The 15,379-nt window shown below is 34.7% G+C and overlaps 1 protein-coding gene across 1 annotated transcript in view; it reads left to right on the top strand.

The window, feature by feature from the left end:
- The window catches only part of Tsg101 (tumor susceptibility 101), a 52,356-nt gene that overhangs the window by 12,233 nt on the left and 24,744 nt on the right, over window positions 1–15,379 (top strand). The window contains exons 5-6 of the mRNA XM_076844256.2: window positions 7,097–7,223; window positions 11,488–11,554. Of these exons, the coding sequence (XP_076700371.1) occupies window positions 7,097–7,223; window positions 11,488–11,554 (194 nt within the window). The remainder of the gene's footprint in view (window positions 1–7,096; window positions 7,224–11,487; window positions 11,555–15,379) is intronic.

Genomic DNA, 15,379 nt, shown 5'->3' with positions numbered 1-15,379 from the left:
TGGATCTTTCGTTGCATTTTACGTAGTGGATTGCATTAAAATCTTGGACTTTTCTTTCACTTGCATTTATTGTAGAAATATATATATTTTTTAATATCTTTATTTATTTATTTATTTGTTTATTTTTATAACAAACAAATAAGAGCACTTGCAAGGCGAGTGCTCTCCTACTGGGGCACAACCCCAGTCCTCATTTTATATATTTATTTTTTATTTGTTCTTTTTAGTTATACATGACAATAGAATGTATTTTGACATCATGCATACATGGAGTATAGCTTCCCATTCATGTGGTTGTACATGGTGTGGAGTCACACTGGTCATGTATTCATATATATATATTTATTTTTAAATTATTTTTAGTTATAGGTGGACATTATTATTTTATTTTTATGTGATGCTGAGGATCAAACCCAGTGCCTCACACATGCTAGGCGAGTGTTCTACCACTGAGCCCCAGCCCCATGTATTCATATATTAACATAGGAAAGTTATGTCTAATTCATTCTTCTATCTTTCCATTCCCATCCCCTCTTCTTTCAAAGCTCCTGTTCCTCCCTGTTCAATCCGGGGAAACCCCGCCCCCCTATTGTGAATTGGCATCCATATATCAAAGAGTTCATTTTGTTTTGGGGGCGATTGGCTTATTTCATTTAGCATGATAGTCTCCAGTTCCATCCATTTACTGGCAAATGCCATAATTTCATTCTTCTTTATGGCTGAGTAATATTCCACTGTGTATATATACCATAAGATATGCTAAATCATTAAATACATCAATAAAGAAAGAGAACCAGCAGGGAAAAAAGATAGTAGAATCAAGACACTCTCCGACCTCAGGTAACCCAGTTATCAGGATGTGATTAATGTGTTCAACAAAAATAGATGATAAGCTGGGCATGGTGGCACACTCCTGTAATCCTAGAAACTCAAGGCTGATGCAGGAGGATTGCAAATTCAAAGCCAGATTTGGCAACTTAATAAGGCTTTAAGCGACTTAGCAAGACCTGTCTCTAAATAAAAAAAGGATTAGGGATGTGGCTCAGTCCCTGATACCAAAAAAAAAAAAACAAGAAAGAAAGGGCTGGGGATGTGGCTCAAGCAGTAGCGTGCTCGCCTTGCATGCGTGCGGCCCGGGTTCGATCCTCAGCACCACATAGAAACAAAGATGTTGTGTCCACCGATAACTAAAAATAAATATTAAAAAAACAAGAAAGAAAAAAAATGACGAGAGAATTGAATTTAAAAGGAACCAAGAGAAAAACTTAGTACTGAAAAATAGAATAATGTAAGGCTAGGGTTTTTAGCTCAGAGTTATAGGCCCTAGGTTCAATCGCTAGCACCACAAAAAAAGGAAGGAAAAGAAAAGAAGATGTAGAATTGTATTAAAAAGGAACCAAGTGGAAATCTTAGAACAATTCAATAGATGAGTTTATAGCAGATTGAATTCAGTATAATAGAGGATTAATGAACTGGAAGATAAATATATTTCTTTAATGTAGTTTATACAAGAAAAGACTTAACAAATGATGTATATTATATTATGGAAAAGATTTAAACTTTATTTAAAGACATTAAAGAAAACCTGAGTCAAAAAAGAGAGAACCTGGGCTGGGGATGTGGCTCAAGCGGTAGCGCGCTCGCCTGGCATGTGTGCGGCCCGGGTTCGATCCTCAGCACCACATACAAACAAAGATGTTGTGTCCACCAAAAACTAAAAAAATAAATATTAAAAATTCTCTCTGTCTGTCTCTCTCTCTCACCTCTCTCTTTAAAAAAAAAAAAAAAAGAGAGAGAGAACCTTATTCATAGATTAGAAGATTTAATATTATAAAAATGTTTTTTCTATACAGTTGATCTATATCCTAAGAGGAGTTTTTATTTGCTTGTATATTTGTTAATCTGAAATTCTAAGCAAAATCTAAAATGTATATGGAGATGCAAAAGATTGACAATAGTCAAGGTGCTTTATAAGAAGAATGGGAAAGAGACTTGCCCTACAGATAGCAAAATTTAGTATAAAACTAATAATTTAAGATACTATGATTGTTACAGGAATAAACAAATGAATAGATAGAACATAATAAAGAACCTAAAAAAAGCACACTATATAAGAACACTTGATATAAGACAATGGTATATTAGATCAGTGGGGATAGAATGAATTTTTCAATGATGAAGTTGTGACAGTTGAATTCCTTCTTAAAAATAGACATAAATCAATTTCAGGTAGATTGTAAAAGGCTTTTAGGAGATAATTTAGCAAATTGTCTATGATCTTTTAGTAGGTGGACTTTTTTTTTTTTTCCTAACAGCCAAAGAATTAAAAGACTTACCCATTTACCTAGAGTTTATACAAATTAAGAACTTATGTTCATGAACAACACATTTAAAAGTGTGAAGACCTGGGCATAGTAGCACATGCTTATAATCCTAGCTACTGAGGAGGCTGAGGGAGAAAGGTTGCTAAATTTAAGGCCTGCCTGGGTAATTTAGGGAGGCCCTGTCTCAAAGTTTTAAAAAAATTTTTAAAGGGCTAGGGATGTAGCTCAGTGGGAGAGCACCCTTGGGTTAAATCTCCAGTACTGTGAGGGGGAAAAAAAAAGTGAAAAACTAATCACACACTGGAAGAAAATATTTGTATACTTAGAGCCCACAGAATAATATCCAAAATATGTAAATAACTTGTGAATTGTTAAGGAAATACAATAATAAAGTAAAAGTAAGATTTGAACAAATAACTTGATAAAAAAGAAATATCGTTGGGCAGTAAACATGGAAAGATGTTTAACCTTGCTTAGTAGTTGATTTTTAAATTAAAGCCACAAAAAGATATCACTGCATATTCACCAGATTTGTACTGTTGGTTACAGTACCAAGAGTAAAGATGTAAAGAAAAAGGAACTCTTAAATACTGCTAGTAGGAGTAAAATTGGCAAAACTGCTCTGGAAATCAGTTTGGTATAGTCTGTGAAGTTCTGAAAATACATACTGTATGAACTAGCTGTCCCATCCCTTGGTGTATACATTAGAAAAATGTTTTTCAGCCTCAGCATTGTTACCACTATGAGTCAGATAATTCATTGTTCTGAGAAGGTTGTCCTGTTTAATGTAGGATGGAGATCATTTAATCTTTACCCACAAGATGTAGCATAACACACATGCAGTTGTGAAAGCCATAAATGTCTTGAGTTTCAAATATCTCCTGAGAGGTAAAAATATCACCCTCAGTTGAGAACTCTGCACAAAAATCACCATTGCAACCGTGTACTAGGAAATAAGAATGTTCATAGAGGCGTGGTGGTTAGTAGCCAAAGGTTGGTTGGATATAACTCAGAAAAGTATCAATAGCAAGAGAAAGAATAAAGAAGTGATAGTATGGGCTGGGGATGTGGCTCAAGCGGTAGCGCGCTCGCCTGGCATGCATGCGGCCCGGGTTCGATTCTCAGCACCACATACAAACAAAGATGTTGTGTCCGCCGAAAACTAAAAAATAAATATTAAAAAATTTTCTCTCTCTCTCTCTCTCTCTCTCTCTCTCTCTCTCCCTCCCTCCCTCCCTCCCTCCCTCCCTCCCTCCCTCTCTCTCCCTCTCTCCCTCTCTCCCTCTCTCCCCCCCTCTCTCCCCCTCTCTCCCCCTCTCTCCCCCTCTCTCCCTCCATCTCTCCATCTCTCACTCTCTCTTTAAAAAAAAAACTGATAGTATATTCATTCATTGGAACAGCATACAGCAATTGAAAAAAAAAGTACTCTGTTAAAGAATGAATCCTGCAAAAATTGCTAAGCAAAAGAAGTCCCGATAGAATACGTAGTTTAATTAATGTGAAGTTCAAGAACAAACAAAATTAAACAGTATCTGGTTTAGGAAATCATAAGGTAGTATGTTTAAAGTCAAGCAAAGGAATGTCTGCTGTCAGAGAAGTAGTTATTACCTCTAGAGTTGATGGAGGTGGATGCAGTCAGGAAGGGAAATATTTTCTTTCTACATTTTTGGCATTCTTCTGTTTCTTAACTTAGGTAATAGCTACACAGATACTGTAATTTATCATTACTTTTTAAAGTTACATATGTTTCATATATTTCTGTATGATATTTCACAAATATGATTAAAAACAGAAATAATGGTGGCAAACTTTGGTGTGATAGATGAGGTTATACCATGGAGAATCCTGGTAAAGTATTAATTCCTGTCTGTTAATTCTCATTTGCCCACAGAGTTAAAGTGTTAACTTAGAAATTTCTTGCCTACAGTATAGTTCACTGGGAGTGTTCCTTCAGTGGCAGGCAGCTTTCCTCATTTTGTGCTTTAGAGACCCAGGTTCTCTCCAATTTGTGATGCTACCATGTCCTAGTAGGACTTCAGAGTCCTGTGCATTCAGGAAGAGCAGAGAAAGTAGTAAAGAATATCTCCTTTCTTATCCACCTAGCATGGAAGTTAAGCATTTAGGAATGAAGTCACTTTGGCTATGTTCCATTGATAAACACTACTGTAAGGAGCACTGGAAATTTTAATCAGCTTATTCTCAGCAACAGTTCTCTGTTATGAAAGGAGCATGGACATTTGTAGAAAACTTCTCAATTAGTTATAACTAAGTATAAGGGAAAGCTTCAGTGTATATTGTAGTAATCTTACATGACAATATAAAACTTCTATCACTTATTATCTAGTTAAGTTACTTATTAATCCTAATCCTGGGGCTGGAATTGTGGCTCAGTGGTAGAGTGTTCGCCTGCACTCGTGAGGGACTGGGTTCAATCCTCAGCACCGCATAAAAGTGAAATAAAGATATTGTGTCCACCTGCAATTAAAAAATAAATATTAAAAAATATCCGAATCCAGACTAATATATTGCTTAGGATATAAAGTCTGACCTTTTTATTGTTTATTAGAAAAGCAAACAAGTAAAAAGTGATGGAGAAGAAAGGAATGTTGCTTAAGTTTATGGGGTTTTCAATAGGAAAACAATTTTATAAAGGTATTATCTGTTTAATGGGTCTTTAGGTGTTTGAACCAAAATAAACTGCTACAGGACTGGGATATAGTGGTAGAATGCTTGCCTAGCATGCACAAGTCCCTGGATTTAATCCCCAGCACCACAAAAATATTAAAGTAAAGTTGCTACAATACTTTTGTTATTTCTTTCATATCCTATAGCAATATAATCAGCAAGTCATTCTGAATCTGTAACCTGTTGCTTTATAATAGGCCTAGAAACAGATTAAAGATTAGATTAATCCTCATTTCACAGAATTAAGTGTGAAAAAGTGTAATAAAGAATTAAAATTTGTTTCGACAAAAATTGTAGTTTTAAGAATATATGAATGAAGAACTAATTCATACTACAATATGGATGAATATTGGGAAATTATGCTGAGAGGGGCCAGACACAAAAAGGTCACTTGTTACATTATTCCATTTTAATGAAACATACAGAAGAGGCAGATCTGTAGAGATAAAGTAGATCTGATTACCAAGGACTGCAGAGTAGAAAATGAGACATGACTACTAATAGGGCACAGGAATTCTTTTTGAGATTATAAAAATATTCTGAACTTAGATGGTAGTGATGATTGCACAGTTTATGAGTAAACTACAAGTCACTGAACTGTAAGCTTTAGAAGTGTTTTATGGTATGTGAATTGTATCTTATTTTTTAAAAAAGCTTACACGAGGATCTGGAATGGTGGCTAAGCGGTAGAATCCTCGCCTAGCACGTGTGGGGCATTAGGTTCGGTTGTCAGCACCACATAAAAATAAATAAATAAAATAAAGATAATGTGTCCAACTACAACTGAAAAAAAAAAAAAAGCTTACATGAGGCTATTGTACACTTTGGAGTTCTGTTGAACTAAAAAATTGGAGAGAGTGGGTCATGTATGTTCTAAGTGGCCACACCACATAACAGGTCCCATCCCCAACACATACTCTTGAGTACTGCACAGGTAGATACTACATGTTTACCCCCATCCTCAGCATATACATACTGGAAAATGTTTTCATTGTCATCTTCTATAAGGTGGATCAAAATTGAATATGAGATAAATTTGGTTCTTTGGAATGTATAAATTGCTACTAACTCTTCTATCGGGAGAAGAAAAAGTTACAAGGGTTGAGGATGTGGCTCAGTGGTAGAGAGGCTATCATGCAACAGGTTCTGAGTTCAGTCCCCAGCACTGCAAAAAAAAAAAAAAAAAAAAAAAAAATATATATATATATATATATATATATATATATATATGAAGGAGGTTAGCTGATTGAAATGATTAAACCATCAAAAACTGATGAGTTCATGGAAAAAGTATTTGAGATAAGATATACACAAGATAGGTTAAGGAGTAAAAATAGAACTATTAAAAAGCCAGTTGAACACCTTTGTCTAACATATTTTGCCTTAAATCAGTTATCAATAAATATATGAGAGAAAATTTTAGCAACATTTATTGAAAAACAAGCACTGTCCCTGTTATAGGAAGGAGAGGTCCTTTAACAATTTTTATCTTTTTTACAATACAGCAATTCTAAACTAAAGTACCTATGAATTCAGAGTTCATAATACTGCCTTTAATAAAAATCATTTTTATCTTTATTTTAAATTCTTTTTAGTTGTTGACAGACCTTTAATTTATTTATTTATATGTGGTGCTTGGAATCGAACCCAGTGCCCATAAGCCCCAGCCCCTAAAAATCATTTTTAAGAAACGTATTTCCAAGGTATCATTGCTGTCTTTTAAAGACCTTAAATAATATTGTGGCCGTTGTTTATATCCATTCCTGAATTTGTTCCAATATGCTTGAATCTTCCATTGACAATAAGTTTTGATAAGCTCTGTATAGTCAGGTGAAGAACAATACTATCTGAATTTTGCAATATACTGCTTTTATATACTTGAAGCAAGAACCTTGCCATGAATATAGAAATAATATTTAAAAACCACCTAACATTGTTAAAATAAACTAAGAAATGGAATATTTTTGATTGGGAATCTGCAAATAAAACTGTCAAACTGAATTGAAAACTGATGTGAAATGACCAAACTTTAGCTTTTTGCCAAAAAGCAACTTTATAATTGACATGAATTTGTTTTCCTTTTTTAGCCACAGTCAGACTTGTTGGGGCTTATTCAGGTTATGATTGTGGTATTTGGAGATGAACCACCAGTCTTCTCTCGTCCTACTATTTCAGCATCCTATCCACCATACCAAGCAACAGGGCCACCAAATAGTAAGTAGACTTGAGCTTTGATTTAAAACAAAGCCAAAAAAAAGCCTTGTAAAAAGTCTTACTTAAGAAATTTAATATATTCACTTTACTTTTTTTAGCCTGTCAAGTTAGTGGAGTTTTGGGAGATATTCTGAGGCCCCACATCTGCATGTACCGATTCCTACCAAAGACTGGCATTTGGGCTTCCATTTGTGGGTAGAAATCTAAGTATGGGTGTGCTGGATTCCAAAATGGAGGAGAAAATGCTGGAATAGAGCTAAATTTTTTAAATTATGCATGCCACAGAATAGCTTTATTTGATCAGCTTGGAAACAGATATAACTTGAAACATTCTAGGGGTCAGTGTTGCAGATAAGAATTTACTATAAAGTCAACTAAATCATTCACAATCAGCTATCCTGGGTATACACAATTGGATATCTAGCTCTCAGCTTTCTTCTCATTAGTACAGCCAATTCTTGATTTAACTTTGTGTGGAAGGGTATACCCTAATTGGTATATATTTTCCCTGTTATCTGGGTTTTTAAAAATTTTTCTTACTGATGCTTGAAGATCACCCTGAATAACTGGGAGTTGGTTGTACTTATTTGTTTTGACTTTACTAAATCTATATTGATTTCACTGTGTTCTAAACTGATTTTTTTTAATGAAAGTATTTAAGAGTATAATAATGAACCAGATTGATTTCTCTTAAGACAATTATGTGAGCTTTCAGTTTTCTTCTGCTGAAAATCATTGTCTTTTCTAATCCATTCTTTCTTGAAGAGCATAGTTGCCTTACAAAGCAGAACAGGAATCTAGCAAAGAACTTTTGTTGTTGTTTCAACACAACTTATGGACAGAAAATTAGTATCATTTATAGTATCTTTTATTTATTTAGTTGTTGATGCACTTTTTTTTATTCATTTATATACGGTGCTGAGAATCAAACCCAGTGCTTCACACATGTTAGGCAAGCACTCTGCCACTGAGCCACAACCCCAGCCCTCATTTACAGTATCTTAAAATAAACTGTTTTTAACAAAGAATATAGAACCCCATTTCTTTTTCCTTCCCTGCCTTCCCAAAATAAACTTGGTTTTAGGATTAGCATTTTTTTTTTTTTTTTTAATTAAAGCTAGTAGTGATACTTTGGGGTGAGAAATTTTGTTTTCCTCTTACTAAATCCTGTTAACTTTAGTGCCCTAGAGTGGAAAATATTTTGATCATTTGAGTTTGAAATAGCAAATATTTTCTGATCTCATTACTCTTATTTATTTGCCCAAATAACATTGACAGTTTATCACTTAAAACAAAGATAACCTTTTCAGAAATCTAGGTAGTTTCCCAAGTGACATTATTCATTCTAAAGTTTTTTCAGTTTCACATTGACATTGGAAGTATAATAGTCTAGAAAGAAACCGCTCTATTATGGTCACCACTGCAGTTTAATTTTGTACTCACTATAAGTTACATTAAACACTCTAGAGCTAATTAAATGGCTAAAAGAGACCAGTTTATTGTCTATCCAGTCTAGTATTGAGGAGTGAACTCAGGGGCACTTGACCCCTGAGCCACATCCCCAGGTACTTTTTGTATTTTATTTAGAGACAGTGTCTCACTGAGTTGCTTACCTCCTCACTGTTGCTGAGGCTGGCTTTGAACTCAAAATCCTTCTACCTCAGCCTCGTAAGATGCTGGGATTATAGGTGTGTACCACTGTGCCTAGACTATTGGGTCCAGTTTAATATGTTTACCCATTTAGACAAGTATTAGTATTAGATATAACTATAAAGAAATAAAGGTTGACCAGGTGCCATGGCTAAGGCAGGAGGAGCACAATTTCAAAGGCAGCCTCAGCAATTTAGTGAGACCATAAGCAACTTAACAAGACCCTGTCTCAAAATAAAAATGAGTGGGAGTGTAGTTCAGTGGTTAAGCACTTGTGGGTTAAATTCCCAGTATCAAAATAAATAAGTAAAGGTCTGTGCTAGACATCATAGCACATACCAGTAATCCCAGTGACTCTGGAGGCCCAGCTAGGAAGATCGCAAGTTTGAGGCCAGTCTCAACAGGTTATCAAGCAGCTTAGGGAGATACTGTCTTGAAATACAAAGGACTAAGGGTATAGTTCAGCAATAAAACACCCCTGGATTCAATCCTGGTACAAAAAAGAAGAAATTAAAGTCTGAATTCCATCCACCTCACACACACATACTATAAGGAATAGCCAAGCAGTGTGGCTAGATACATAAACATCCATTATGGTTGAGAAATTATGTTCTTTTTTATTATTATCATTACTGAAAAAAATTTATTTTAGGATAACTTCTAAGGTTGTTTTTTAATGTATTATATGGAGAGTGTTGACAGTGATTGGGAGACCAGTGTCTGAGATTGGGGTCCCTCATGACTCCATGGCTGTGGCATGCGTGGTGCCTGGGGAAGTTTCCGTGTAGAGGTGTTTTACTCAGGCCTGGTGGTCCCTGCTTGTAGTCCCAGTTGTTCAGGAGACTGAGGCAGAAGAATTGCTTGGGCCCAGGAGTTCGAGGTCTACCAATGTCATGGTATTAATATATCAATACCATGTATCTTTAAAAGAAAAAAAAAGTGTTGCAATCTAACCTCTTTTTTTGAGAATAATAATCCACATTAATTAGTAGTGATTATGAGTTATAGCTAAATATTTCATATAACTTTTTTTGGTAGTACTGGGGATTGAATCCAGGGCCTTGAACATGCTAGGCAAGCACTCTACCATTGAGTTACATTCTTAGCCCAGGGTTTTCATTTAATTCTTAGAGTTATCTCATATAAATTTAGAAAAGAAAAATTGCTTAAAATTATGAGGAAATTGCTTACACTTATGGGATATGGTTTGAATGTTAAAGAGAGAAAGAGGGAGCTGGGGTTGTGGCTCAGTGGTAGAGTGCTTGCCTAGCATGTGTAAGGCACTGGGTTCAATTCTCAGCACCTCATATAAATAAGTGAACAAAATAAAGGCCCACCAATGTCTTAAAAGAAAAGAAACTCACATGGGAGTTGGGTAGTAATTGCATGTGTTGCTGATACTTGGTAGTAGCCTCATCTTCTCAAAAAGATGTTTACAAAGGTCAGCTGTGCTTTATGCCTGGGAAAGAAAAAAACTCTTATGGAGGGGCTGGGGATGTGGCTCAAGCGGTAGCGCGCTCGCCTGGCATGTGTGCGGCCCGGGTTTGATCCTCAGCACCACATACAGACAAAGATGTTGTGTCCGCCAAATACTAAAAAATAAATATTAAAATTCTCTCTCTCTCTCCCCCTCTCTCCCCCTCTCACTCTCTCACTCTTTCTTTAAAAAAAAAAAAAAACTCTTATGGAATCTAGCAGTATCCCTAGCTTGAGGCCAGGGTTTCTTTGTTTCAACCTTCTCTTCCCTCTCCTTCAGATCCCCAGTGCCTATAAAATAGAAGGCACTAAAATATTTATTTATTGACTTAAAGACTGATTTGTCATTGTTATCAAAGAAAAAGTTTCACTGAAGAAACATTGATTCTAAGAACAAGTCATTTCCAGTTAAGGCCAAAATCATCTTCTCTTTTTCTTCCTCTGCATTGCTTAGCTTGTTGATATCACTGACCTTAGTTCTGTGCTGTTAGTGCTCTCTTTAAAGAATGTGTAAAGCATTCTTTTAAGATTGCTGGATTTTAATTTTTTTCCTATTATTTCCAAGCTTTTGTTTTGTTTTTAACCAGTTTGGATGAACAGAATGTAAGTTTTGTTGTTGTTGTTGTTGTTGTTTATGATACTTCTCATTGTACTTTAAAGTTTTAAGTTCTCAAGCAATCCAACAAAATCAGCTGTGTGAATTGGTCAACATAATTGTAAAAGAAATGTCAAAGATTTCTTAGATACAATAAAGAGCTCACTTTCTAAGAAGCTGATCTTGGACCAAATGAGGCCAGAAATTACATTCTTCAAAAGTGTAAATCAAACCACCTCTTACTTTATAGACTCCTTGAGAACTTATAGAGCTGACCAAGTTGACCTCTTTACAACATTGTTTTTGTTGGGGTTTTCATGAGTGTTCTCACTCATGTTTAATGATTTGAGAATTAAGTGACTTCAAAATTTTTACTGCTTGAACTAATGTGAACCAGATATTTGTTCTATTTTGAATTTGAAATTTGGATTTTGTAATTGTATGAAATTTTGCTGTGGTTTAACACTGATGTCTGTCTTTTTAAATTGTATCCATATTCAGGGCTGTGCATATTATGTTACAATGTTAAAAATTGTTTTTTAGCCTCCTACATGCCAGGCATGCCAAGTGGAATTTCTGCATACCCATCTGGATACCCTCCCAATCCCAGGTAATGAAAAATTATCTTTTGAAAAATTGTGTTAAAAATTCTATTGGACTTAAAATCAAAATAATGGTCACTAACTAGAGCATTAAAATAGATTTAGTTGCAATTCAGTCTAAGCTAAAATTGTTTTATTGGCAGAATTTTATGATACATATTGAAAGGAGTTTTCCAGTTCAGAAAAACACAGCTCCATCTTATTTACAGAGAAGAAAAGGGTAGGATGGTTAATGACAATGATCTCAATTGGTTTTGGACCTTGAAATTTTAGCTACTTCCCTTTTAGGAACTTTATATGTTTAATGTAGATAATTGTTTTTTGTTTTTTTTTTTTTTTGGTACCCGGGCACTTAACCACTGAGCAACATCCCCAGCTCTTTTTTTCTATTTTATTTAGAGACAGGGTCTCACTGAGTTGCTTAGAGCCTCGCTAAGTTGCTGAGGCTGGCTTTGAACTCGTGATCCTCCTGCCTCAGTCTTCAGAGCCGCTGGGATTACAGGCATGTGCCACGGCTCCCAGCCTATAGTCAAAATGTTAATGGAGTAATGTAGTTATAAAGAATTCAGGGACCAAAAAAAAAAAAAATTTTTTTTCAGCAGAAGGCTTTGAACCCAGGGCCTCACACATGCTATGCAAAGCCCTGTGCCCCTTAGCTACATCCTCCACCCCTTATTTTGTTTTGAGACAGGTCTTGCTAAATTTCTTAGGTTGGTCTCAAATTTCTTGTCTGAGCCTCCCAAGTAACTGCAAATTATAGGCATACCACTGTACCCAGCTGATAAAAATATTTTAATACCCTTTAAATTTTTTTCTATAAATTACAGGGAATCTATTAATAATTCATATGAATTTAGATGATAGTCTACCTATATTATCAACCTTTATTATTCATTTGTAATAACATGAAAATTAATAATGAAATCAGTCTGTGAATAATAATAAAATTCAAAGAGTAATTATTAATATGTTTTAAATGTGTTTATTCCAGTGATAATCTACAAATACAAAGGTGGTCTTTATAATTTAAAATGCATGACTGGCATTTACTGGTGCCTAGATGACATTTCCAGTTTACTCTGAAGAATAAGAAATTTTAAACTGCAACTCTTCTTAGCTTTACATAACCGACTAGTAACCTTCACAGATAAACGAAACCAGATTTCCTAAACACCTGTCATACATAAATATATGTATGTACGCATATAACATCCAGGATCTTGAAAGTTGAATTTAACAAACATATCGTTTCTGGGACTTTCCTGATTTCAGGGATCAGCTTTATAAGGTTGTAAGTATTATGTCACTTTACATACATAAGCAGAAACTAAAATAATGTTGTCAGGAACAAAACAGAATGATTTCTTTATGTATAAGTTTTAGATTTCTCAAGCCCCCCCCATAAATTTTCTGATTGAGTTGAAGAAATATAATCATGAGCCTTGAAGTCATAAGCCTTTGTATTCATAGCTGGTAATAAAAAAAGGAACATTGGATCTAGAGGGAACAATTAGTTGTTTACAGTGCAATAGGAAATGGACTTCTGAACAATAAAGTCATTTAAAATAAACTTGTAGATGAAACTGAAAATATTGGCAAAAGTGTCGATCTTACTTGTTGTTATTTGAGTTTATTTGTAAGAAATTCCTTTTTGAGATTTATTTTCAAAAATTTAATGCTTTATGCCCCCCCCATGTGACCTTTAATCTCAAAACATAATATGTTAATGAGTTATTAAGGGTAACTTTTAATTGCCACCTCTATCTTTCTGCATATAAAAGGTCTTGGCAGAAGAACTTCAGAACCTTTGTCTTATGCTTTTATTTTGAAGGAGAATTAATAAATCGGTGACTCAAGACTCTGGAAAATTTTTTTGTTTTTGTCTTACTTTGTTTTTAAGGTGCTGGGGATCCAACCCAGGGCCTTACATATGCCAAGCAAGCACTCCACTAGAACCACATTCCCAGCCCCAAGACACTTTATCTTAAAATGGTGAATGTAAGAGCCTTTTGTTGTTATAGAAAGTTGGACTAGTGGTACATATACACAATGGAATATTACTCAACCATAAAGAAGAATGAAATTATGGCATTTGCCAGTAAATGGGTAGAACTGGAGGCTATCATGCTAAGTAAAATAAGCCAATACCAAAAATCCAAAGACCAAATGTTCTTTTTGAGGGAGTGGTAGGTTCACCAGATTGGGATGGGGAAAAAGTGGGGAAGGGGAATGGGAAAGACAGTAGAATGAATCAGATGTAACTTTCCTATGTTCATATATGAATACATGACCACTGTAACCCCACATCATTTACAACTACAAGAGTGGGAAATTATACTCCCATGTGTGTATGATATGTCAAAATACATTCTACTGTCATGCATAACTAAAAAGAACAAATTTTTTTAAAAAGTTAGATTAGATGATCTTTAAAGTTCCTTTTAAAGCTCAAGATTTTTATTTTTATTTTTTATTATTAGAACCCAATATAGTAGTTAGGTTCACCTGTCATCAAGATTTTTTTAAAGTTTTGTTTAGGACCGGCAGCATGTGTACAAACAAGAAAACTAAAAGATATATCAAGAGTGATTTGCTGGACATGGTTGGTGGCAAGGCCTGAAATCTCAGGTATTCAGGAAACTGAGATAAGAGGATCACACATTGGAGGCCAGCCTCAGCAATTAAGGGAGACACTGTCTCAATGAATAAAAAGGGCTGGGAATGTGGAAGTTCTTTGCTAAAGAAACAGCTCTATAGGAGAGGTCGCATCTGGTTTAGAGGTAGGAGCTTAGTGATGGCTTCATAGATAGAAGAACTGGTTTATGCAGATAACCTTATAGAAGAAAATTAGAAATTTAGAGATGGAGGGAGCAGCAAGGAGTCATAACAATTTATAACTGGGAGGAACTTACTAATTATCAAGTCTAGCACAGTCGTGTAAAAGGCAAAAAATGGTGTAAAAATCAAAATATATTAGAGGAAAAAATAAGGAGACACTCCAGGGCTGAAGAATATAGGATTACAAGTAGGAGAACTAAAAGAGAATAAAGGTGCAACTTTCATAAGTATTCCAGGTCTGCCCAAACTTTCCCTGATCTCCCCTAGCTGGTATTGATTTTCAACTGTACGTCATCTAAACTTTTATGTAGCATTTGTTATTTCCTTTCTACTTGCATCGTTTAACAGGGAACTTGCCTCAGTTTGGTTATTAGCATTTTTGAGGAAGTCATGGATTTATACTTAGTTCCTACAATAAATACTTACAAATAGTACTTGAATATATTTTTAAAAATTGAAGGATAAAGAAAAAGGAATATGAGAGAGTTGGAAAATACTTTTCAAAAACCCTTAAGTCAGAAAAGGGCTCTTAAAATTTTTGAAAACGATTTGCTTCAAGGGCAAATTTTTTAATCTACAGAAAGCTTTAGTAAAATGCAAAAGATGTGTACAGTTTGAAGAGAAACCAGGGTATGTTTAGTAATCTACAAAGACAGAAAATAGTATTCTCAATTATTTTTTAACTTAAAAAAGCATATTAGCCATGAACAGGGAGAATACCATGGAGGTATTGGAAGTTGAGCAAACTAAGAGCCAGGAATTCTCCAAAATGAGTATCTGTAAGCCTAGGAGAATTTTATACCTAATTGCTGAAATTCAGTAATATGATTACAGATAATATTAAAAAGTATGCAAAATTAAAGGAACTCCAGAAAAAAAGAATAGTTTATCCCAGTTTTTAAAAAAGTAGACTTAGTAATTTCAGTAGGAATGACATTATTTCCTTTATATCCTGAGTTTCTAACAAGACTAGAAACAAAAGTACTATTCAGTAG

This window comes from Callospermophilus lateralis, chromosome 2 (assembly GCF_048772815.1).
Source record: "Callospermophilus lateralis isolate mCalLat2 chromosome 2, mCalLat2.hap1, whole genome shotgun sequence".
In the NCBI taxonomy this organism is placed as follows: Eukaryota; Metazoa; Chordata; class Mammalia; order Rodentia; family Sciuridae; genus Callospermophilus; species Callospermophilus lateralis.
This window is presented reverse-complemented; position numbering and strand designations above follow the sequence as displayed.